The 26,944-nt window shown below is 40.6% G+C and overlaps 1 protein-coding gene across 14 annotated transcripts in view; it reads right to left on the bottom strand.

Moving 5' to 3' along the window:
• Positions 1 to 26,944, bottom strand: part of FREM1 (FRAS1 related extracellular matrix 1) — a 167,416-nt gene that overhangs the window by 117,762 nt on the left and 22,710 nt on the right. For 12 of the 14 annotated variants that reach the window (XR_011995551.1, XR_011995553.1, XR_011995555.1 and 9 more), the window contains exons 2-6: positions 20,657 to 21,164; positions 15,924 to 16,018; positions 13,544 to 13,845; positions 12,005 to 12,201; positions 5,010 to 5,333 (exon numbers count right to left, since the gene is read on the bottom strand). Coding sequence is in view for 5 of the 14 variants with exons in the window: in XM_072728241.1 (XP_072584342.1) it covers positions 5,010 to 5,333; positions 12,005 to 12,201; positions 13,544 to 13,845; positions 15,924 to 16,018; positions 20,657 to 20,899 (1,161 nt within the window). In the remaining 9 variants the exon portion in view is untranslated. The remainder of the gene's footprint in view (positions 1 to 5,009; positions 5,334 to 12,004; positions 12,202 to 13,543; positions 13,846 to 15,923; positions 16,019 to 20,656; positions 21,165 to 26,944) is intronic. The other 2 variants (XM_072728243.1, XM_072728244.1) reach the window with 1 other exon arrangement.

The raw sequence follows: 26,944 nt of genomic DNA, 5'->3' as shown, positions 1-26,944 counted from the left end.
GGCAAAGCATGGCATTTACAGCCTGAAGTCTTTTGTCTGCCCTGGAGGCGAAATGCTGAAAATGCCTAAATTAGAGGGAGGACAATTTGGAACCCCAGGGACGCTCATTTTCCTTAATAAACCTGAAGTCAAGTCTGTATCAATCTGCTCATTTAAACTTTCCATCCTGTTCATGTTCAAATCAACTTGCTGGTAGGTAAGTTTGGTAAGGGTTATTATGCACAGACTGTAACCAGCTGTTCTCAACTCCCATCCAAAAGAAAGATGAAAGAGCCTGGAACAGCAGCAGAAAGTACTTAGATTAGACAGAAAGAGGACTTTTCTGACAGGAAAGTGATTGATAGGGAAATTAGTTCTCCAAAGAAATTATAGAATCTCCTACCTGGAGTCAGTGTTACTCATTAAAATTTAGGATCCCAGTAAAACACTCCTCCAAACAAGAGGGAATAGAATTTATTAATGAGGGGCACTTGGGTGGCACAGGGGGTTGAGTGACCTGAGCTCAGCTCAGGTCATAATCTTGGGTTCACGGGATAGAGCTCCAAATTGGACTCCACACTCAGCATGAGGTCTGCTTGAGATTCTCTCTCCCTCTCCCTACCCCTCCAACTTGTGCTCTCTCTCTCAAATGAATAAATAAATATTTTTTAAAAACAGAATTTGTTAGTGAAAGGATTGTGGACAGAGTCATCTCTAACTTCCATCCATGGTCTATGTATTGTAGAAAGGACATTAAGGACACAAGAGTTCTCAAACTGGTGAGCTCTGGGCCAAATGTGGCTCTCAGAAATACAATTTTGTAGCTGCCACAATATGTTTTAGAACTTTTTGTTTGATCCTCAATATATATGCTCCGAATGTGGGAGCTGCCAAATACTTAAACCAATTAATAACCAAAGTGAAGAAATACTTAGATAATAATACACTTATACTTGGTGACTTCAATCTAGCTCTTTCTACCCTCGATAGGTCTTCTAAGCACATCTCCAAAGAAACGAGAGCTTTAAATGATACACTGGACCAGATGGATTTCACAGATATCTATAGAACTTTACATCCAAACTCAACTGAATACACATTCTTCTCAAGTGCACATGGAACTTTCTCCAGAATAGACCACATACTGGGTCACAAATTGGGTCTGAACCGATACCAAAAGATTGGGATCGTCCCCTGCATATTCTCAGACCATAATGCCTTGAAATGAGAGCTAAATCACAACAAGAAGTTTGGAAGGACCTCAAACACGTGGAGGTTAAGGACCAGCCTGCTAAAAGATGAAAGGGTCAACCAGGAAATTAAGGAAGAATTAAAAAGATTCATGGAAACTAATGAGAATGAAGATACAACTGTTCAAAATCTTTGGGATGCAGCAAAAGCAGTCCTGAGGGGGAACTACATCGCAATACAAGCATCCATTCAAAAACTGGAAAGAACTCAAATACAAAAGCTAACCTTACACATAAAGGAGCTAGAGAAAAAACAGCAGATGGACCCTACGCCCAGCAGAAGAAGAGAGTTAATTAAAATTCGAGCAGAACTCAACGAAATCGAGACCAGAAGAACTGTGGAACAGATCAACAGAACCAGGAGTTGGTTCTTTGAAAGAATTAATAAGATAGATAAACCATTAGCCAACCTTATTAAAAAGAAGAGAGAGAAGACTCAATAAAATCATGAATGAGAAAGGAGAGATCACTACCAACACCAAGGAAATACAAACAATTTTAAAAACATACTATGAACAGCTCTACGCCAATAAATTAGGCAATCTAGAAGAAATGGATGTATTCCTGGAAAACCACAAACTACCAAAACTGGAACGGGAAGAAATAGAAAACCTGAACAGGCCAATAACCAGGGAGGAAATTGAAGCAGTCATCAAAAACCTCCCAAGACACAAGAGTCCAGGGCCAGATGGCTTCCCAGGGGAATTCTATCAAACGTTTAAAGAAGAAACCATACCTATTCTACTAAAGCTGTTTGGAAAGATAGAAAGAGATGGAGTACTTCCAAATTCGTTCTATGAGGCCAGCATCACCTTAATTCCAAAACCAGACAAAGACCCCACCAAAAAGGAGAATTACAGACCAATATCCCTGATGAACATGGATGCAAAAAGTCTCAACAAGATACTAGCCAATAGGATCCAACAACACATTAAGAAAATTATTCACCATGACCAAGTAGGATTTATCCCCGGGACACAAGGCTGGTTCAACACATGTAAAACAATCAATGTGATTCATCATATCAGCAAGAGAAAATCCAAGAACCATATGACCCTCTCATTAGATTCAGAGAAAGCATTTGACAAAATACAGCATCCATTCCTGATCAAAACTCTTCAGAGTGTAGGGATAGAGGGAAATTTCCTCGACATCTTAAAAGCCATCTATGAAAAGCCCACAGCAAATATCATTCTCAATGGGGAAGCACTGGGAGCCTTTCCCGTAAGATCAGGAACAAGACAGGGATGTCCACTCTCACCACTGCTATTCAACATAGTATTGGAAGTCCTAGCCTCAGCAATCAGACAACAAAAAGACATTAAAGGCATTCAAATTGGCAAAGAAGAAGTCAAACTCTCCCTCTTCGCCAATGACATGATACTCTACATAGAAAACCCAAAAGCCTCCACCCCAAGATTGCTAGAACTCATACAGCAATTTGGTAGCGTGGCAGGATACAAAATCAATGCCCAGAAATCAATGGCATTTCTATACACTAACAATGAGACTGAAGAAAGAGAAATTAAGGAGTCAATCCCATTTACAATTGCACCCAAAAGCATAAGATACCTAGGAATAAACCTAACCAAAGAGGTAAAGGATCTATACCCTAAAAACTATAGAGCACTTCTGAAAGAAATTGAGGAAGACACAAAGAGATGGAAAAATATTCCATGCTCATGGATTGGCAGAATTCATATTGTGAAAATCTCAATGTTACCCAGGGCAATTTACATGTTTAATGCAATCCCTATCAAAATACCATGGACTTTCTTTAGAGAGTTAGAACAAATTATTTTAAGATTTGTGTAGAATCAGAAAAGACCCCGAATAGCCAGGGGAATTTTAAAAAAGAAAACCATAGCTGGGGGCATCACAATGCCAGATTTCAGGTTGTACTACAAAGCTGTGGTCATCAAGACAGTGTGGTACTGGCACAAAAACAGACACATAGATCAATGGAACAGAATAGAGAACCCAGAAGTGGACCCTGAATTTTATGGTCAACTAATATTCAATAAAGGAGGAAAGACTAACCATTGGAAGAAAGACAGTCTCTTCAATAAATGGTGCTGGGAAAATTGGACATCCACATGCAGAAGAATGAAACTAGACCACTCTCTTGCACCATACACAAAGATAAACTCAAAATGGATGAGAGATCTAAATGTGAGACAAGAGTCCATCAAAATCCTAGAGGAGAACACAGGCAACACCCTCTTTGAACTCGGCCACAGTAACTTCTTGCAAGATACATCCACGAAGGCAAAAGAAACAAAAGCAAAAATGAACTATTGGGACTTCATCAAGATAAGAAGCTTTTGCACAGCAAAGGATACAGTCAACAAAACTAAAAGACAACCTACAGAATGGAGGAAGATATTTGCAAATGACATATCAGATAAAGGGCTAGTTTCCAAGATCTATAAAGAACTTATTAAACTCAACACCAAAGAAACAAACAATCCAATCATGAAATGGGCAAAGACATGAAGAGAAATCTCACAGAGGAAGACATGGACATGGCCAACATGCACAGGAGAAAATGCTCTGCATCACTTGCCATCAGGGAAATACAAATCAAACCACAATGAGATACCACCTCACACCAGTGAGAATGGGGAAAATTAACAAGGCAGGAAACAACAAATGTTGGAGAGGATGCGGAGAAAAGGGAACCCTCTTACACTGTTGGTGGGAATGTGAACTGGTGCAGCCACTCTGGAAAACTGTGTGGAGGTTCCTCAAAGAGTTAAAAATAGACCTGCCCTACGACCCAGCAATTGCACTGCTGGGGATTTACCCCAAAGATTCAGATGCAATGAAACGCTGGGACACCTGCACCCCGATGTTTCTAGCAGCAATGTCCACAATAGCCAAACTGTGGAAGGAGCATCGGTGTCCATCGACAGATGAATGGATAAAGAAGATGTGGTTTATGTATACAATGGAATATTACTCAGCCATTAGAAACGACAAATACCCACCATTTGCTTCGACGTGGATGGAACTGGAGGGTATTATGCTGAGTGCAGTAAGTCAATCGGAGAAGGACAAACAGTGTATGTTCTCATTCATTTGGGGAATATAAATAATAGTGAAAGGGAATATAAGGGAAGGGAGAAGAAATGTGTGGGAAAGATCAGAAAGGGAGACAGAACATAAAGACTCCCAACTCTGGGAAATGAACCAGGGGTGGTGGAAGGGGAGGAGGGCAGGGGGTGGGGGTGAATGGGTGACGGGCACTGAGGGGGGCACTTGACGGGATGAGCACTGGGTGTTATTCTGTATGTTGGTAAATTGAACACCAATAAAAAATTAATTTATTAAAAAATTGTACACATAAAAAAACAACTTTTTATTTGTTTTAGAACTTTTAATATGTATTTCATATTTAGAAATTGAAACATTTTGACAAAAAACTTACAGATTTCCAACTCCTCTGAAAGAACAAGAGCTAAGGCTACCCTGGGTGTGTCCATATTTGTCTGTTTTCAAACAGGGCAGCAATCACCGGAGCTTGGGTGCAGCTGCCTCCGAAGCTGCAGCTCTTTCTTCTGCTCCCCACAGTCTCTGTTCCCCACCCTCAACCCATGGGTTTATTAATTTGCATAACCTGGCTCCTCTTGGCATCTGAGTGTGGCCCAGATTTACAGTGATTGATTCTCCTCTGAGGCACTGACCCTACAAACTAGCCTGAAGGTGAGGGGAAGTGGCTTCCCTCTCCAATAACTCTGGAAACCAAATAGGCTGACGCTCTGTCTCCTTTTTTCTTACCTCATAATGTCTCCGCACAGAATGGCTGCTATTCGGTGGCTGATAGGCTATCTGCAGGTCACTGAGATCTTTCCAGGTGAATGAGGAGACCGGTCTGGTGTGATCCCAGAGATGAGTCACGTAGCCCTGGAGTGGCGCTTTAGTAATGTTAAACACCAGCAAGGACTTCGGGGTCTCGTCCTCTTCACAATCCAGAACGGATGTAGTCAAAGAGGTCAGGATGAACTGATCCACTTCCAGAGTAAACATGGCCATGAACGCAGCCCTTGGAATCTGATTAGGAATGCCAGGTCTGATATAGACGGGCAACCACGCGCTCTCTGACTTTTGAAGGGGAAAGAAAATACAAAGGGGAAGTAATATGAATGAAGCTATCACGTACATGGTTAATAGTATGGTGTGTTCGGAAATGACTTGAAGCCTGGCTGCACATTAGAATCGTTGGAGAGTTTTAAACATATACTGATGCCCAAGCTCCATCTCTGCAGGTTCTAATTTAATTGTTCCCCAAAAGGGACCAGAAAATTGGTATTTTTAAAGTTCTCCAGTGAGTCTAATATGTAGCCAGGGTTGAAAAGGGACATTCATTTTGGCATCAGAAGGAGCTGTCCTGGGATGCTTGGGTGGCTCAGTCAGTTAAGCGCCTGCCTTTGGCTCGGGTCATGATCCCAGGGTCCTGGGATGGAGCCACAAATTGGGGTCCCTGCTCCATGGGGGGGGGTGCTTCTCCCTCTGCTCTTTCTCTCTCTTCTAACAAAATCTTTAAAAAAGAAAAAAGGAAGTAACTGCCCTTTGACACTATCTCTAGCACTTATGATTTGTGTGATTTTATTTAAACAGGATATTTAACTCCTAAATATTTTCCCCCCATTTGTAACATGGAAATAGTGAACCCCCAAGGATTAACCCCCAAGGATTAAGTGAGATAGCCAAAGTAAAGCACTCAGCAGTGCCTGGCACATGCTACCAACCTCCTCTGGCTGCTGTACCCACTTCCTGTCATATGGTTTTAAAGATGGCTAAGGCAAGATGAAGGGAAATGTCTCTATAACTCAGTACTCATGCAACTGAAGGATGGTGGCTCAGTTGTCTAGTTAGTTAAGACCCCGAGTCCCCAAGTGAGGAGTAGGTAATTTAAAAAGTTACCAGTCAGGCTAGAAATGCATCCTCCTCAAATGAGAGAGCTATGAGCAAAAGGCCCCAGTAATGAGGATCTCCAGAGAAACCAGGAAATTGCATCTTGGAGTCTGAGGTGTCAACAGGTGCTATGAGAAAGAATCCTCAGAGCAGAAGATGCTGGTTATTATGGGACTGTTAAGAACAACACTAAATGATAAGAGTCACATTCAATATGCTGAACACTGGACATTGGACTAGAAGTTGTAATCTATATATAACAAAATGCTGAAAATGAAATTTTTTTTTGGCTCAGTCTCAACTTAAGTTCCAATGAAAGAAATATCAGATATCAAAGTGAATGTGATACCAATACTCTAGGAAGAATTTATAAACGCAAATTGTCTGGAACTGGTCTAGAACCCTCTCACCCACTAGAAGAACAGAAAAGGGTTGAGAAGGGAAGAGAAAAATCTATTTGTAAAGAAGACCACTTTGCTATGCTCAGTTACTCCCTCCATCCCCAACCTCACATACCCCCATGGAGAGGAAAGGTGGGCAATGCTACCTCTGTCTCACTTGTCAGGAGAGTTTCCTTGAGGCCAGCCTTACAATGTATCTTTCACAGATAAGAACACAAGGGACTGATGCTGGGCTCTTACAGGAGTAAGCTAAGTGGCCAGACACAGAAGAATAATGGTGCTTCTTCTGGGATCTCCCTATAGTCCTTGTTTGTGGCAGAAGAAAATATATGAGAGTTCCCAGATATGGGCAAGTGGGACAGAGGATTGGTCTGGAGTCATCCTGGACTCTGACCTTTTGGGTACATCTGTGAGAAGCCAAAAAATCCCAGCAGCAGGCCGCTGAAGGTGGAAATCATCCTAGAGCTGTGGGAGGAATTGCAAGTGAATATTCAGGCAAGAAATGATCTCAGGAAATGAGATCCACCGGAAAGAGACCTCCAGGATGGGGGAATCCCCAGAGAAACCAAAATTTGTTCTGGAGACAAAGAATCAGCTGGAAACACTTGCCAGAATTATACAGCATGACGTCATATTCTATCAGTTTCTGATCAAAACCCTCTCTCCCCAATGCTCCCCACAAAGCACCCATCCCAAGACCATAAGTTCTGAAACTAGCCAGCAAAACTCAGAAGAGAGAAGAGGAACAAAGAGAAAAGGAAATCAACTCCTCTCCTCTCCCACTGCATGCTTAATGAAGACAAATTAATGATATGCTGAGACATCTCAGTGTTTAAAGTATCTATTCTTTACATGCCATTAAAAAAAAAACATTTAAAGGGGTGCCTAGGTGGCTCAGTTAAGCATCAGACTCTCGATCTTAGTTCAGCTCTTGATCTCAGCTCAGGTCTGATCTCAGAGGTCTTGATCTCAGGGTCATGAGTTCAAGCCCTAGATTGGGCTCCATGCTGGATGTGGAGCCTACTTAAAAAGAAATTATTTAAAGAGTAATAATTTTGAAAATTCAAGAATAGGAAAATCACTGTATGTAAGGACTGGTGCTGAGCAGCAAGACCATTTAAGCCTAGAGTTAAGCCTAAAGAAATATGTTATTTTAAACATCTTAACAAAATGGAGAGAAGTGTCAAAAGAGCTTATTTGAAATAAAAGATAGATGATTTAAGAAATAACAGGTATGGGACACCTGGATGGCTCAGTGGTTGAACATCTGATCCAGGGTCCTGGGATTGAGTCCCACATCGGGCTCCCCGCAGGGAGCCTGCCTCTCCCTCTGCCTGTGTCTCTGCCTCTCTCTGTGTCTCTCATGAATAAATAAATAAATCTTTTAAAAAGGGAATAACAGGGATAACAACCAAATGCCAGAGCTAACATTGCAGATTGTATAAACAAAGCCTGGAAGGTGGGCAATCACCAGGAGAAAGGATAAATAGGATCACTCCTCATCATATATAGGAAGGACCTAAGGGACCTCATTTCATTTTTTATCTTAAGTGTTAAAAAAAAAACAAGTTAAACAATGCTTTAAGTTTTGGAAATAAATCCCAGTAAAACATAAAATGGGATAAAAGACTCTCAGATGAGTGAAGGAAAAGGCATAGAAAATATAATCTCTATTGTAAGATGATTTTTTTTAATTAGCCAGAAAGCATAAAACAAGGTAATAGGGGCACCTCGGTGGCTCCATTGGTTAAGCATCTGCCTTCAGTTCAGGTCATGATCCCAGGGTCCTGGGACTGAGCTCCACGTTGGGCTCCCTGCTCAGTGAGGAGTCTGTTTCACCCTCTGTCCCTCCCCCAACTTGTGCTCACGCTCTCATTCCTCTCTCTCTCTCTCTCAAATAAATAAAATCTTTAAAAAATAAAAAGATGATAGAAAAAAATACGTATCCATTATAAAACTATAGCTTATATTCCCATGTTCAAGACAAATATTCTGAAATTATATCTCTAATTACATGTGTCTTATAGGAGAGACATTTAAAATAAAATTACATACAAAGATTAAAAGTAAAAGGTTGATCAAAAGTTATCATGTAAAGAAAAAAACAGATGTGACCATAGTACTTTCAAAGAAAGATGAATCAAGGCAAAAAACATTAAAAAAGGACAGTGTGGGTAGTTAAAATTGATAAAATATATGACAAAGATTATTTTAAGAATCATTATACTTAATATTATACTGGCCAAACTAGTGGGGAATAGAGCAAAAATAAGAGGACTAATTCCTGAAAAAGAAAGGACAAAATTATCATCATTACCGAGAGATATAATTAGGTCTTCAAAGGCTCAAAGAACTTAAAAATTCTTAGAATAATTGAATTCAAGAAAGAAGCCAGATAAAAGAAAATTATACCAAAAAAATAGTTTTCCCATTTATCATCAGTAACCAATGAGAAGATAAAATGAAGGTGGAAAGTGTTTATTCACAGTAATTTCCCAAAAGCAAACTGCCTAGGACTGGACTTATTAGGTATGCTCAACTTACAAGAAGAAAACTGCAAATTTTACAGAAACATATAAAAGAATGTTTGCTTAGATGAAGTGAGGCCCCTCATTTCTGGATGAGAAGGCTCAATATGGTAAATGCTCTAATATTCCAATTATTTCCAAAATACTTTATAGTTATGATCCAATTCTGATAAAAAATAGTTAGGGCCTTTTCTTTAATGAATATAAATGGATTAATTCTTTACTGAGAACTAAGATTAGGTGAGAATGGATAAGAAAACGTTGAAGATAAGTAATAAGGAAGAACTTGCCTGTAAAATATTAAAGTGTATTATTGACCTTTTAGATTTAGGATAACTGATACTGGCACAGGAATAAGGTGGTAAATCTAAGGAACAAAGAGCTAGACTTGAAATCGTATACGTTAACACCTTTCTATACAATAGAAGAAGCAACAAAAATCAATGAGAAACAGAAATCCTTATTCAACAAATAGTGCTGAAAATTTTGGCTATTTGAGAAAAAAAACCTGTTCCGTGTTTCACAGTATGCTAAAATTCATTTCAGATTGATTTAAAAGGCTAATGTAAACAAGAAAACCTTAAGAATCTAGAAGAAATTATGGATGAAATAGTCATTTAGTCACTTGATGAGGCTGGACTGTACAAGCAAAAAATAATAAAATGACAATATTTTAAAACTTCAAATATAGTATAAGTTCAGATCCATAAAGCAAATCCAACACTGGTGCAAACGACTCCTTACCATGAGTGTGTGTATGTGTGTGTGCATAAATTGGAAGAAATAGAACCTATTTTGCTTTCTGACTTTTTAAAAAAGTATTCTCCACAGTGAACATATTACTTTGATATCCATAAAAGAATGTGTTTTATGGCATGCCAAACTGACTATGGAGTGGGTTAATTAATAAAACAAGAAGGTCATTTTAAGGGGTAAAATCGCAAACTGATCTAAAAATAGAAACAAATAAAACCCTAACTCAGTATAGAGAGGTAAAAAAGAAAAATCTGTTCAGGAAGAAAAATGAGCCTAATTTTTTAATGGAGGTAAGATAGCAATAAAAGTGAAGTTTTTGGGCTTCTGGGTGGCTCGGTCAGTTAAGTATCTGACTCGATTTTGGCTTGAGTAGTGATCTCAGGTCCTGAGATTGAGTCCTGCGTCAGGCAGACTCTGCACTGAGCATGGAGCCTGCTTGAGATGGTCTCTTTTGTTCTCTGTGGTCCCACACTCCCCCTCTCTCTCCCTCTCTCTCAAAATAAAATAAATTAAATTAAAAAATATTTTTGTGTCAAAAAGATGAGAAGACATCTACTAATAGGTGGACCTAGAATTTAGTCTTGACTCAGTCATAAAACGGCCGTGTATGTACGGGCACAGTATGCACTTTCTCTGACCACCACCACACAAGACGTTTGGGCTAGGCCAGTTATTCCCAAACATAGCTGATGATCCATTTTTTCCCAGGTCACTTTTTTAACTAGCAAAATATGCACAGTACTTACTATGTACCAGGCTTCATGACAAGTGCTTTATAAGTATTATCTCATTTATTTCTCTCAATTACCCTAAGAAGTAGATTCTATTATCCCCATCTTAAGATTTTTAAAATGAGGCATAAAATCCATGGTCAAAAGCTAGTTAATCAGACATTTGAACCCAGGCAAAATGGGTCCAGTGTTCATGCTCTTAGCTGTCGATGTTAGGCTCAGAAATCTATCCTTTAAAATTCATCAAGTGATTTGTCTAATCAATTTGACCAGACCATCTCAAAGTTGTTTTTTTTTTTTCATCTCAACTCTAAAATTCTCTGATCCTGTCTTGTCATTTTCGTATCATGTTTTATCTTATCAATTCTGTGGGAGTGACAGTGTTCCCTAATCTGAGTTTCTTGGGAGAAATCCTGTGAGAAGACAAATTTTGAAAGATGGAGGTCTTTCATGAATGTAATCTTTTTTTTTTTTTTAAGATTCTATTTATTTATTCATGAGAGACACATGGAGAGAGACGCAGAGACACAGGCAGAGGGAGAAGCAGGCTCCACACAGGGAGCCCAATGTGGGACTAGATCCCAGGACTCCAGGATCATGCCCTGGGCCAAAGGCAGGAGCTAAACTGCTGAGCCACCCAGGCTGCCCTCATGAATGTAATCTTGGATCATCTTATACCAGCACAAAATCCAAGCTGTTTCAGCTGGTACATAGTTGCCCCACTCACCCAAATAAACAAATTATAGAGTGTATAAATCAGTTGAGTAGCGTGTTAAATATTTCATATAAACTGATTTCATCTTCTACCTTCATTTCAGTGTGAAGAGATTAACAAGAGGAAAGGGCAGGAGGACAATTTAACTGAAACTGAAAGATAGAGAAGGCTGTAGGGGACCTGTCTCCTTGATGACCTGGTCTTCCATCTTAGAGCCTGGAAGAGGGAAAAGGATATAATCTTCTATGCCCATAATAATGAAACTGAGCCTCTCCTTGCTCCCTGTTTCCCATGGCCTTGCTGGTTGACGTGTGGGCCCCATGATTTCTTCTAACGGTGAAAAGAGGTTCAAACAAAGAAGGAGCAAATGAAGCCTCAAAGAGAGGGTGCTACAAAAGACCATATGACAAGCTAAAGAAGACTGAAGGAGAGGAGAAAGAAGGATAGCATGGTTGGCCCCAGTCCTTCCTCCATTGCCTTAGTGTTGGCAAAGCTAGAAGACAGCCAGTGACAAGAAATCGTACACTGATATTCTGCACATAGCTCTGGGGTTAAGCACTTGCTGGCAAAATCAACAAGCCTGAAGTTCTAGTTCTATTAAGGGGAGTCCCACCCATAATAGGGGAGGAACTGTCCGTGGCATGGCAGCCAACATGAGCACCCCCATGAAAATGGCTCTCTTGCAGCAGGTCATCCTAGGATACAGACACATAACCCCCAGTTCTACCTTGTATACGATTTTGCTCCTGCCATCTGTGAGGTCCACCTGGATGGAGATGTAGTCGATGTTGGGAGAAGGGGGATCTGTGTGTTGATAATGAAGCCCCATCAACAGGAACTCCTCACAGCTCACGTTGACACTTCCCATTTTCTTCAGTCCCAGGGCACAGCTTCCACCTGGACACCTCAGCTCTGTTCCCAGTTCTAGAATGTTCAGCAACTGAGTTGAGACAGTCACTAGAGTATGATTGTAAAATTAAAAAACCAATCCTCCCTCCCATGAATACTGACTCCCTCTCACTGCCTCAAGAATACACACACATAACCTCTAATCATTCAAGGAGGGGGTTGGCATTACTCTACAACCCCTGAATTTCTTTTCCTGAGAAGAATGTTTGACCAGTTGTCTCCTGAGCTCCTTGCCCACCAAAAGTTACACTGAGGGAAAAGTAATAAAATATGTGTTCTGATGACTGAGTATCCCTGACACATAGGTCAATGGATCATGACTGGCCTTCCATACTCCACTGCCAGCCTTCCATCACAGCATCCACATCCAGGGGTCTGTCATCTCACTCCGATGCTGTTCTACTCATTCAAATTCTCTTCCCACGGTGCTCATCACACCCCTGAGTCCTGATACCTTTCCAGGTCCCCTTAGTCTTTTTACTAAACCCTCTTTTAAGTATGCTTTGACCACCTGAACCAACCTGCTCTCTCCCACTAAAGACCACAATCATCTCTGCAATAGTGTATCTCTGCCCAGCTTCATTTCACTGTTGTGGGGTGACACCCACAGGCCACGTATTTTTCGAGTGGGCTTTTGTACATTTCCTTGATGTACAAAATCAGTATTCTATTTCTTAACCAGACAGTTGTGGACACTAAATGAGAAGACTCATGCATAATCACGTCCTTAGCTGTAAATTATTGCCCAAATGCAAGTATTCCTATGACTGTGATTGTCTTCATATAGTGCCTAGAGCATTATTAAGCACAGAGGAGGTGCCCAAAATATACTGATTAAATGAATAGCAGAAGGAACGTTATCTATTAACTCCTCCTGATTTAAACCATAGCTACTGCCCACCTGCTCTACCTCAAACTTATCTGTAATCAAATCATACTTAATAAATGCACTGATTACTCTTACGACCGCTGCCATTGTTACTATGAATAATAACAGCTGACGGTCACTGAGCACCTGCTAAGAGCCCAACACCGTGTGAAGCACACTTTGTGCATGGGATCTCATTTACTCCATCTTGCCTCAACCCTGTGGAGAGCTATCCTAGCCCATTTCATGGAGGCTTAGCCAGGTTAAGTAACTTAACTAAAATCACCCCAGGAAATAAAGAGCAGAGGCGGTTTGAAACGCAAGTCTTACTGATTCCAAAGTCTGTACTCTTAGCCACGAGCCTACAGTTTTCAACCAGCGACAAATCCTTATATCAAGCAAAAATTTTTTGTCGCAGTGGAAACTGACTATTTACAGAAGTTTTTGTCAGGCCTAGCAACATTCAGATATATATTAAAACATACATACGAGACTTGGGGAAAAAACTGTGTGGCTGATCTCCCCGAGGTTTCTCTGGCCGAGGCTCCAGCAGGACCACCTGACCGTGGGCTGGCAGCCGGCTCCCCACAGGATCCAGCCTGACGGTACACTCCAGGCCAGCCGTCCTCTCGTAATCAAATCTGAGCAGGTTCTTATCAATGGCTCCAGACAGGCCGTAGAATTCTGACACCTCCAGTACATTGTTACTCTTACGGATGATGTTACAGTCTGGTTCCAGGAGATAGACCCGCAGGATAAAGGTTTCCGTGAAGGTATCTGTCTCAGTAAATCTGTGGAGAGAACACAGCAAAGGCCATATTTACTAGCGCTCAGGTACTTCCGGTATCCAAGGATTGACCTTTACAAAATGTGCGTAAGGGGGAGAGTTTGGATTCTGCTATATACCGTCCCCCCAATCTCTGTTCTTTTCCTTTCCTCTCCTCATCTTGGTGTCAATTCCTTTTTCTGCCGTCTCCCTGGCCAATGAGCTTTCTTTCAACACCTTCTTGCAAACCCATCAGCCATGCTGATATGTAATGACAGCCGGGAGCTCAGAATCTCACTTCGAGCACGTGTATAATTTAAGAGTACCAAGCCTGTGTAATTTATGGATTGAGTTTTGATTCAGGAGTGAAAGGGTGAGGTGTTTCTGAAGCATCAACATCTTTTTGTTCTTCAGAAACTTATGAGAGACACTGGTAATTCCATGTTACAGAGGGGGAACTGCTCACCAAAAGGGCTGAAGAGGAGGCAAGGCGGGGAAAGCATGTTTTCTGATTTTCTGCCTCCGACTTCTCTGAGTATTCTATATCAAATGTCCTCAAGACCAAGGGGAACCACAGCTCCTCTGTGTCAGCCTTTCTCGCCTGCTACTCTACCCTGGCTGTGCCTTCGAAACTCAAGAAAGAAGTAGGAGGATCCACAATCCACCAGCTTTATCAGCCCTTCCAGGCAAGCTGTCCAAAGTTCATTTTTTAACTCTAAAGTCTTAGAAAGACCAAACAGCCAATATGCTGGTGATAAGGAATCCTTGGACACTATTTCATGTTTTGAGCACAGTGTTTTGTTCACACCTTTCAGCACTTTTTGTGTTATTAATTATCTGCCCATATTTTGCATCAGATTATGAGCACCAAAAACCTATGCATTCTTGCCTTTGTGTTTCCTATGCTCGGTGATAGTAGGTGATCATAACTCTCTATAGAATGAGTCACTGTCCCAGTGTCTTCCACAAAACTCTTTGCAATAGTATAGTACCAAAGGGAAATTCACACTAAGATATTTTAGCCATATAGTCATAACAGCAATAAAACCAAGTAAAAATCTATCTAAAAGCCTACTCCACCTACAGCATTGTCAGTTACCTCTACGAAGTGAGCAATACCATAACCATGAGCTTAATTTTTAAACTAATTTTTATTGAGATTTAATTCACATACCATAAAATTCACCTTCTTAAAGTACATGACTCAGTGGTTTTTAGTATATTCACAAGGTTATGCAACCATCACAACCACCCAATTCCAGAAAATTTTATCAACTCAACAAGAAATCCATATCCACTAGCAATCACTCCCCATTTGCCCTTCCCCCAGCCCTTGCAACTGCTAATCTGCTTTCTGCATATTACCGGTTTGCCTTTTCCAGAAAAGGTATGTGACCTTTTGTGTCTGGCATCTTTCATTTAGCATGATGGTTTCAAGGTTCATCCATGCTGTAGTAGCATCTATCAGTACTTCATTCTGTTTTATGGCTGAATAACATTCCATTGTATGGATACACCATCTTTTGTTTATACATTCACTGGTTGGGTTGTTTCAACGTTTTAGCTATTATGAATAATGCTGCATGAATATCTGTCTGCAAGTTTTTGTGGAAATAAATGCTTTTATTTCCCTTATGTATATATTTAAGAGTAGAACTGCTAGCTTACACGATCACTCTGTACTTAACTCTGTAATTGATTTTTTAAACAATTTTATCATTTAATATGTTTACACTTAGAAGATACTCTACTTCTTATTAACCAAGCAGCTGATAATCAAAATGAAGAATATCATTCAATTTTGGAATATATTTTCCTAGTTCTCACTAAGAATTTGTATTTTGTAATTTTTATTTTTCATCATAAGTAGGAGGGTGGATCTGCACAACAACTGTAAAGGGGAACAGATCTGAAATTTGTCACAGAAAAGCCCCCAGGAAGATGATACAAATATAGTTGAAAGTGGACCTCAGTTCTTGCCTCATCTACTTAGGTCCCCAATTTCTACTGATTATTTTCTTGTTTGGAATCTAGTAACTAGTCTCATGATAATACCTATTGAGAGGAAAAGCCTAACATAGAATGGTTATGTGTGCTGCTTACCTGTAAAGTCTAAGCTTCACTGTATCTTCATCAAGAATCGGGCAACCATTGTGAATATACTTTACTTCATTGGGAAGGAAATGGCAGTCAAAGACCTAGTTCATGTGAAGAAATGAATAAATATTTGTGAAAAAAATGGTACAAGATTTGATTTTTCTGGCAGTAGAGTACTGCCTGGGGTAATTATGGTCTGTTAGTTGGGGGCATCTACGTGTGTATGTGTGTACATGCGCATGTGTATATTGTACCCACCACCACCTCCACCCAATCCCCGTGCCCACTCACCATCCTGCTTACGTAGTTGTGTCTTATTTTGAGAATACCTAAACTATGAAAATCCAAGCAGATCAAGCAGATATATTAAGGAGCAATTATCTCTTGAAATGATTATTTGTTTACAGTCAATAGTACCTTTAAAATATCATTCAATTTATCAAAATATCATACACCCACACCCTTCAGCGTTCATAGTAATTGAGTTAGAGAGGTCTACTTGCGTGTATGCATGAAAAGGTGTGCATTACCCCTCACACACACACACTATATATTATATATCTTTTTCTTCTCCTTTTATTTCTTTCTTTTCCAAATAGCATTTTTACATTCAAGAATGAAGCTACTGACTATGGACACTATTGTGGCTGATCAGAGCCAAACATGACTTGCAGTCGCTTCTCATACACTTGCAAAAGACTGCGTTACTGGTTAGTCATAGGAGGAATGGTTGATGAGACAAATAGCATGCTAACGGTAATTTCTTCTACTCAAACAAAATTATAATTAATTGAGTCACCTCACTCAGAACAATTAAGGAAATTGCTAAGTGTCGTATTTTGGGAACCCTAATTCTTGGAAGAAGAATTTTCTCTCCTAACCACAGCATGACCTTCATTCTACACAACCTGACTTGGAACAGTGTGAAGAAATAGCCTTGAGGTATTTGCACGCTGTCACTGTTGAGTTCATGGTGTTTAGCATATACTTTGTCACAGGCTCAATCATTTACAGGCAACAACGTCCTCTCTGAGAAGACTTTATTACTAATACAAATGATCTTCTTTTCCCACAGACATCATCGGTTCCTCTTTTTAATTGACAACAAGGAAGGAGATAAAGGAAAGACCTTCCCCATATCATTGACAAATAGTCATGGTGATAAAGAGACAATCTGCTTTGTTAAAAGAAACATCTGTTTTATGTTTCGTAATATGTTTTCCTTTTATAAAAGGCGACAACCATAATTGTCCATAAATTTACTAACTAAAACAAAGGAGAGCTAAATCCTTTTCTAATTACTGTCTAGCCTTGGTTTTTTTCCACTTCAACTGCTTTTCAATTACAATTTATAATTAAATTGTCACACATTCCTAACTCATTACTCACTTTAATGACAGTAAACGGGTTCAAGTTAGAGATGTTTTCTTACCGCTGTATTTCCTATTCAAAAAAGCAAGCTCAGCTCTAAACTGAGGTGCTTTTCCACCCAGGAAATTTCTTGCTTTGAAACAGGTGTGAGAAGTGCTGTGTGTGAGGAAGTCTTGTCCTAAAACATGAGGAAAACATATTGCCACCGACCTTATCTAATTGACTATATCAAGAGGGTTATCTAAACAGAAGGTACTGGTGTGCGCCAATTGAAATCCCTTTCCAAATATCCAATAGGAAAATGAACCTGTTGGTTCTAAGACAAACTTCAGTAATGAAATGAAAACACTAATTGAACAGATGTTAAACAAAACATTTTCTGTGCAAATCAAATAAAACTGTTCATTACACAGCAGGGTGCTGTTAATACAGTCATCTCGCTAGAAATGGGTTCACATAAGCCTTGCTTTCAACTTACTGGTAAGTGCTATTAAAGAATAATGTTTATGCTTTGTGTGTATGTGTGCATTTGGCTATGCTTAATTTCAAAAATGCCATAAGAAATACATCCTTGGGGGAGGGTTGACTTAAAAATAAGCACACATTCCCCCCAAAACCAGACTTTACTTAGGAATCTGGCTTCTGTTGAAATTATCATAATAAACTAGGAAGATCATCTGGCAGTTTGAGAAACAAAGTTTTCTGGATGCATAGATTTTCTTACGGTACAAATATCTGACAGAAAGATAATGAAACTCCACAGTTCAACCGCTTCCTTTTTTCACACAATAAATTTTAGAAGATACAAGTCCCATATTTACTTTAGACCATATAAATCCACTTGTGATGCCACATCAACCTCCGGAAATGTGCTCACTGAACATCTTCTTGCACTAAGCCACAGCACGCGAAAGGACCAGTTGAGACTTTGAAGCCCCATCCCTGGCCTACTGGTAGAGACCTCCCTAAATCATGTTGTTTCTGCTCCATATTCTTTCTTTTATTTTTTTTTGTTCATATTCTTTCTTTTAAAAAAATATTTTGTTTATGCGTCAGAGAAAGAGTGAGCACAGGCAGGGGGAGTGGCAAGCAGAAGGAAAAGCAGGCTACTGGCTGAGCAGGGAGCCTGATGCAGGACTCAATCCCAAGACCCTGGGATCATGACCTGAACCAAAGGCAGAAGCTTAACCGACTGAGCCACCCAGGTGCCTCCCCACCCCCCGCCCCCATATTCTTCTAGTAACTGGATTTTTGCTTTAAAATCAAAGGAAGTTTGGAATGGAGATGACTTGGAGATCTCTTACAACCCTTGATCCCCAAATAAGTGTTTTACCTCGTTGTAGTCACTTGGATCCCCATTTGCTCTCTAGCATCTCAGAGCCGGCCAGATGGTGAAGACCATTAAAACATCACCAAAAATATACAATGGAGACAACTTTGTTACTTGCAGAGAAAGTACTATACATATGCTTATAAGTCATAGGCTATTTGGGATGGGGAGAGGTTACTCCTCAAGGCTGACTTAAGGAAAAGTTTATTCTCCCCAAATTACTTTCTAAGGAGGGAGAATCTGCTGAAGAATGGGGCTTTTGTTTTGCTTGCTTAGAGCCAGAGATAATACACCTGGACCATAGGTTGCCCCAGTGTACATGAGGGAGAATTTTTTTTCTCTTCCCCCACAAAATAATCTCACTTCTAAATAAATGTTAGACAATTTTTTAAAAATAATATTGATTGGAAGGGGTACCAAATGATGAGTTCACAACTTTATAAAGCACCCACACATATCAGTGCAGCCATGACCCCACTGTTTAGGATTAGGGTCCTCTACTGCTTCCCCAAATGCCAAGGATTTGCTTTTAACAAATGCACACCTAGTTAGGACTTCATTTTCTGCAGCTAATCTTTTTCATGTCACCTACTCATTGCATGTAGCGCATCTGGGTTCCAGGTATGAGCTATCCCAGGTCTCTCCTCTTTCCCTGACTGGGTAAGTTCAATCAAACACACTGTCACTGGGCACCTAGGTGGCTCAGTCACTTAGTATCTCACTTGGACTCAGGTCATGATCTCAAGGTGCTGGGATAGAGCCCAGTGTTGGGCTCCAAGCTCAGCAGGGAGTCCGCTTGCCCCTCCCCCTGCTCATGCTCTCTCTGTCTCTCAAATAAATAAACAAAATCTTAAAACACACCCACACTTTTGCAGTGCAAATCGTGTTGGGAGGGAAGTGTGAAGATGTTGCAATTCCCAAGCACTTGGGAATATGACCCCTTAGGAGCTGGGGCCATTATTATATTCAGACAGTTTACAGGTGCCCATCAGAAGCTCTAGCTGACAAAAGAAAATCTCATGGGAAACTGGAGCGAGACGTTTGGTTGCTATCACATCAGGAATACTCCCTAAGTGAGAGCCCACCACAGAACTGCGATGTGTTTCAGAACTGGACTGGACCCTGAATGCAGTAAATGGGGAGGCTGGCGATAACCACGTGAGTTAGCATCTATCTTAGTCTCTTTAGTTTGTCTCTACATTGTCTGATACTTCTGTTGAGTAACTTCCTGGAATAAGTTTCTTTAGCCAAATGGAGAAGAAGAAAATTAACATTTCACAGTTCACAAATAACGGTGCATTTTTCCAGAAGCAGCAGCAGCAGCAACCAATGCTAAACATTCTCAGAATTGCCTGCTTTGGGAGGAAGTTAAACCACAGAAGAGAAAGTCATAAAACCAGAACCAATTTCCTATTTTGTATAAAGATAAACTCCTACTTCAAGCAAAGACAATATGTGATAATACGGACTTTTTTTTTTAACCCATGACTTAGAAGGTAACTTCATCCTATGAAAGGACTGTGCATAGAATACTCTCAAACGACAAGGTCTCCAAGATTTTGACTAAAATTTTCTAGACATTTTTGAAGAACGATGAGTATTTAAGGTGAAGTATTTTCACCCCTTTTTCCATATCTCTCCACTCACTCAACGGAATGTTCCAGTGATGGAAACAGATGAAAATGTCTTCACATTTTACTTTTGCTACTCTGTGATCACAAGAACAGTCTAAAACACATATTGAAATCTTGAGATCTTCTTCAAAGGCACTCTGACCAGCAATGGATGAGATCATTTGGGGCAGGAATAATCCCATAAAGACTGACCTTATCACATCACACAGGAGATAGCCCACTCCAGCCCTTGGAAGGCTGTCCCTGTTCTGTTTTCTTTCTTTCTCTCTCTCTTTCGCGCTCCCTCTCTCTCTCTCTCTCTCTCTCTCTCTCACACACACACACACACACACACAATCATTCACTCACTCACTTACTCACATTCATACACATGACTGAATAGAAAAATCTCAGGAATGACCTACCTGTGGAGTGAGTTTCCCAACCCTTTGGGTCATTGGCTCGTTCATCACAACTTCCACTTTGCAAGCATCTTTTTCTTTGGGGATGGCAAACTTCAGGTCATCTCCCGACAGGAAGGCAGAGCTGCCCTTCATCACCCTGACCCCACGGTTAAGGCTGATGAAGGAGGGACTGGCCCAGTTTAGGAGAAGCAGCAGCAGCAACAACAGCAAGGCACTGTGCCCACTCCAATTCGGAGAGCTCATGCTGTCGGGGCCAACTCGGTTTGTCCACCAGTGAAATCCCTTCAACAAAGGAGGGTTTCTGTGCTTCCTCCAGGGATGTTAGCTCATAGTCCAAGGGGCAGGGCAAGGGGTCCTGACAATGTGCCCCAAGATCTTAACATGTCCCTTTCATTTCCAACTCAGACAAGGAGGCTTTTCAGGCAACCCCAGGGCTTTTAATAAAACTCGCTGATCACTCCTGACAACGCCGGCAAGATGAATGTGCCTCCCAAGTGCTTTTCTAATCCTGCAAATGAGAGGAGAGGAGGAAAGTGAGAGAGAGAGAGAGAGAGAGACCAAAAGGTTTGTATGGCTATTCAAAAGATCCCTGCAGGCAAAAGAATCTTTCAACCAGCCTATAATTTCAGCTAAATTAAAAACAAATAAACTAATTTGACCTCCAGGCCTGTCTGAAAGGCAATGAAGCCATTTCATTAGCCTGCTTGCGATTCCCGTTTCCGGGCTCAACATGCCCCCATTGGGATGTCACTTGTGTGGTCCCACAGGAGCCCACCAGCCTTGCTGACCAAGTGCCCAAGTGCAGCGTTTGGACGGCTGTGTTCATAGGGAGTTGGGTTCTTCTTCCATTTCCTCATCTGTGAAATGGGGACTATAACCTAATTTGTATAAGACAGCTGACAGAACTATGTGTACACTGTTTCAAAAGCTGATTAATTCAAAATTATCACCCAACTAAGAAACGAGCTTCATAATTTGTTCTGTGAGCACAGCTCTGACTTTGCTGAGCAACTAAGACACCTGTGAAACACTTGAGTGGACACTGGAGAACAGATATTTTTCTAAGTGAACATTGGGAGTTCTCAGTTATATGTCAAAGGGACTAAGAATCAAGTCACATAGCTTCAGTAGACACAGCTAATGAGTCAAGGTATACGTACATATTTGCATTATCGGTGACACTAATTACATTATGATGTACTGAATTTGAACAAATGGGGTCTTTGTTTCTACTTTAACTACTTAGAATTTCAAGATTATTGCTCTGGGTTCCATACTAACAGAAATGATTCTGCAAAGTAAAATGTATTGCAATAAATCCTTAAGTGCAGGGTACGGTTGGGTGGACAAATGGTGGTTTATTACGCCCATAGGAAGTCTTTACATTTTAATGATTTCAATAAATTTCTGTGCAAAATCAATGGGTACTCAAATAAATGTTTGACCAAAGGGCGTACACAAAAATGCCTCCAGTATTCACATCTAATACGTCAAGGAAAGACTCATTCTCTTGTCATTGTTTGAAACCACTTACTTTTGAGGTAGTACATGCCATGTGTCACCTGATATCTGAGGGGGTATACACTTTACAGAGCAGCCTTTTTTTTTTGGTGTCAATCTCAAACAGTTCCCACACTCCCACTGACAGTGTCATCCATGTTTTGGCTGAATTGAGTTGGTTTATTTGGGCAGAAAAGCAAACCTGGTTGTTGAACCTACACAACAAAGTCAAACCTGGTTTTTCCATTCACATTTGGCATCTAAGACCACTCAAAAAAGGCAGCACATTCAGAGAGAAAAGAGTGGCTAAATGTTTCCCAAAACAGAGAGATAAGGGGAAAAAACTTTGCTTTCTGAGATTTTTAAAGAACTAAGTCAACCTGTAAAGGCTGTAAGGGTGGCACATGCTCATGCACCCCTCTTTTCTATTACTTTCCTTCTCCTTTACTGCTTCTTCCTAGATCCGACTTTTTAATGTGGGGAACCTAGGGCACAGTCCTTGGACCTGTTTTTTGTCTACCCTCACTCCCTAGTGATCTCATTCCTTTGTTTTAAATACCATTTATATACTAATGAGTCCCAAATTTATATCTCAAACCTCCTTCCTTAACTCTGGATTCCATATGCCACTGTCTCTGCAACATCTCCCTGGGGGTATTTAACCGGCATCTCATTCTTTATGTTGCCAAATTTGTGCTCTTGGTCTTCCCTCCCTCTCTCTCCCCAATTTCAGTTAATGGCATCGAACTTTTCAGCTGTTCTCTCCTTTGTCTCAGTGTTTGGTCTACAGCTAAACAACAGCAACAAAATCCTGCTTGTTCATTGCAGGGGACACACCTTACAGTGACCTCCAATAATTCCAGCCTCCTGGCACCCAGAAATTCCCTCCCCTTGAGTGACAGCAGAACCTGTGAGGCTCCCAACCAACAGAATAAGAAACAGGTGATGGGATGTCATTCCCATGGTTACACTATGTAATGTAAGAATCTCAGCAGACTGGGGCTCTGGAGAGCGTTAATTTTTGGAGGGGATCCAATCTCTTTATTGTCCGGGTACCCTCCCTGGAACCCTCCCCACTCCAAACCTATAGAAAAACTCCAAGCCTGGGAGTGTTCTGGGAGGGGAGGTAGAGTGTAGGGAAACCTCTGTGCTCTGCCCTCTGGCCTGAGCAGTGCCAACAGGGAGGACGTGTGGGGACGGGAGGCTGATGACTCTACCTGCAGAGGATGTGGCACTGGCTGGGATGTGGGGGGTAGGAGGTGCCTGCTGCCAGCTCTCCTGCTGAACTTGAAGAGGCAAGCCTCCATAAGTTCCAGCGTCAAAAGAAAATGAATTCTGCCGACAGCCCAAATGAGCTTGGAAGAAGCTTCATCCTAAATCAAGCCTCTGGATAAGACTGGCATCCAGCTGATGCCTTGATTACAGGCTGAAGTAGGGAATCCAGGTAAGCTGTGCCCAGACTCCCGACCAACGTCAACTGTCAGGTAAGGAATTTGTGTTGCTTTAAGCCACTAAGTTTGCAGTAATTTGCTTACATGGCAGTATCAATTGAATGCACTCTTTTTCAAAACGTATCCAGACTCTAACCACTTCTCACTTCCATTATTGTTACCAAAGTGCAAGCCTCTGTCAACTCTCTGCTGGATGATTGCAAATAGCAACCTATTTGACCATCCTGCTTCTCCTTTTGCCTTCCTCCTAGGAACTCTTCAGCACGGCAGCCAAGGCTCCTATTAAATACTACTTAGGTCCCTTCCAACCCCAAACCTCCAATGGCTTCTCATCTTAGCGTAAAAGCCATAAGGCAACCGTGCATGTAATGTGTTTCTCCCTTACTTCTCTCACCTCCTCTTCTGGTTGTCTTCCTTTCACTTCCTCTGCTCTAGCCCTACTAGCATCTTTGCTTTTCCTCAAACATAGCAAAGATTAGCCTTCTGCTCTTGCAATCATCCCGAACACACACCCACTCTACCCCACCCCGCACTTACTCTGGCACGTTATTCCCTTGGATATCCTTCTTCTCACCTCACTGGCTGCCAGTTTCCTATCAAATGTCACATCTGCAATGTACCACACCTAACCACCCCCTTATAATTCTGACACTCCCATCTCCAGCATCTTTTTCTGGTTTTATTTCAACCTTAGTCCTTATAACTATCTAATAATACAGTTACCTGTTTATATTATTTGTTACTGTCCCCCTCATAAAGGTGAGAATTTTCATCTTTTTTATTCATGGATTTATCTTTATGATTCTCTCCATCTTGTCGCCCAGGACCACACCATGGGCTGGCAGAGCTGTGAGCTAGAAGGGCCCTGAGTCTCTGGAACATTTCAAAAGTAGAGTCATCATACCAGCCCATTCTTCCAGAATTTTACATGGCAGAGAATGTAAACATCTTTCTTGTTTAACCCATTGTTATTTGGGGTTTATTTGTGTACCCCTGACTGAACTGCAACTATAGCTTCAATCATCACCTTATTCTTCAAGTTTTTCTATTAACTTAATTTAGTTTAATCACTAATCAACTAGTGTACCTTCTTACCTAATAGCATATGGGGCAATAGCTCATGCTCTAATTATATCATAATAAGTTCTTAATCAGCAGATAAGTACACAGACCAAGATCCTAATGTTTATCCACAAGGAAGAGACATGAGAGAAAGAGGAGGAAATCTATTTCTGTGGCTCCCTGAGCCCCACTGATGTGAAAAGAGTGGAGCCGAATTCTGAAAGTCCAGATCTGAATCTTGATTCTTATGAACATTGATTTCCTCTTTTAAAAACAGAGCTATCAAAAAAAATAAAAATAAAAACAGAGCTATCGGGGATCCCTGGGTGGCTCAACGGTTTCACACCTGCCTTTGGCCCAGGGTGGGATCCTGGAGTCCCGGGATCGAGTCCCATGTCAGGCTCCTGGCATGGAGCCTGCTTCTCCCTCTGCCTCTCGCTCTCTCTCTCTATCATAAATAAATAAATAAATCTTAAAAAAAAAAAAAAAGAGCTATCCATCCTCCCACTTCCAGTTTCTCTGTGAGACTAAATGAAATAATCCATGTAGAAATGTTCTATAATAAAGCCCCATACAAATGTAGCATTATTATTACAAAATATACAAAAGGAATAAGAATAAAGCTTGTCTTGAGAAAAATAAAGCAGCAGGACTTGGGTCTTGGTGACATGGCAGAATCAGGTTCAGTATAAGTCAGAGTGTGTTCAATTTCTATTCTCATTTACTCTTTCTTCCTCATAATCTTAAGACAGGCCGTAGTAGTAAAAACTGAATTTCAGTATTTCAGAAACAACTTGAAGCAATACAACTGGAAGGAAAAGAAGGGTTCAGGAGCAACAATTTCTAAACTCAAAACCAAACATCCTTTAGTCAGTGAGGCCTAGGTGAAGTCTGCAAATTAAGCTCAGTGAAGATTAAAAAGAGTAAGTTGTATTTGTGTTCTATTTACATTCAGATTTTGCTCTTGTATTTTTCTCTTGGTGTTGAGGAATACCACGTATGTGGACATTCCATGGAAAATATTGCTCTGATTTTTCACTTGAAGAAGGCAGCAAAGGAAGGGAGAAAGAGAAGGATTTGGATGAACAAGTGGAGAAGAAAAGACTGAACAAACAAACAAAAACCACAGAACAATAGCCAAGGAAATCGAGGCTTTGAATCACATAAAATTTCATAGATTATGATGGGTCTTTTATCTATCCCCCTTAAATTAAATGGTAGTAACTGTCTTCTCTCTGATACAAAATTATGATGTCTAGAGGTAACCAACATTTACTTGACAATACCGTTATAGCTCATCTTGAGAAGTCTGTTGCCTGGTCCCCAGCATAGAGCCAAGTCAGATCCTCAGAATCCATCTGCTCACAGCTCACTCAGATTGCTCATGTGGGCATCCCCCAGGGTCAGCAGAATCAGCTGGAGCACTCAGATGTGGAAGCATAAAGGTGACTAAATTCTTCAAGGGAGCTTATAAACTGACTTTTAGCCACTGTAGATTTAATCTGACCTTGTAATAGAAACAAATCCTGTCTCTGCTTGCCTGTGGTTCAGCTACTTCTCGGCATTTCAAAATCCTCATGTCACAGCCACAGAGGCAGTTCTGTTCTTAACAGAACACGTTCTCGCCATTGCCTTTTTCCTTCTTGTGGAAATTCGGTATCTTAAGTAATATCTATACAAGGCAATAAAAATGAGTGAAAAGATGTTCTGAACAGTGGTAAACCACTCTGCTTTGAGTTTTTCCTCATAAATTTCAAAAATGTTTCTCTAATCAACTTTCTTTCTTGGTAAATTTCCTGAACAGAAGAAAGTAATTTAGTAACATTTCCTGGTGGAAAGGGGGTTAAGGAATATGAGCTAGTATTTACTTCATAATTACATATTTGGCTTAACCTTAGGAGCATGTATTCTTTATGTTAATAAAAACATGATCCTCCTGTCACTTATCTAGGATATTCTGTACACATCAATAAAAGAATGGACCCTAGCTGTACTCCCAGGCTCTCTCTGCAATAGAAATTTTCAATGATCAATGATAATGATGTCCTGATAAGAATCATATTTACTACTATTCTTCTCTAAAATGCTGCAGTGGTAGCTATGCAATGCAAGAAATGTACCTTCCCCCTCTTGTGCCAGCACAATAATCTATCATAGCTCTTTGCTGGCTTGCTTTGCTGTGTGCAGGACTCACATATGTAGCCTGATACTCTTCTCCTGTGATCCAGATCATTGTTACCAATCAAGGGAAGATGATATAAACAATGGAACTTTT

The sequence above is a fragment of the Vulpes vulpes genome, chromosome 12 (genome assembly GCF_048418805.1).
Source record: "Vulpes vulpes isolate BD-2025 chromosome 12, VulVul3, whole genome shotgun sequence".
Classification (NCBI taxonomy): Eukaryota; Metazoa; Chordata; class Mammalia; order Carnivora; family Canidae; genus Vulpes; species Vulpes vulpes.
This window is presented reverse-complemented; position numbering and strand designations above follow the sequence as displayed.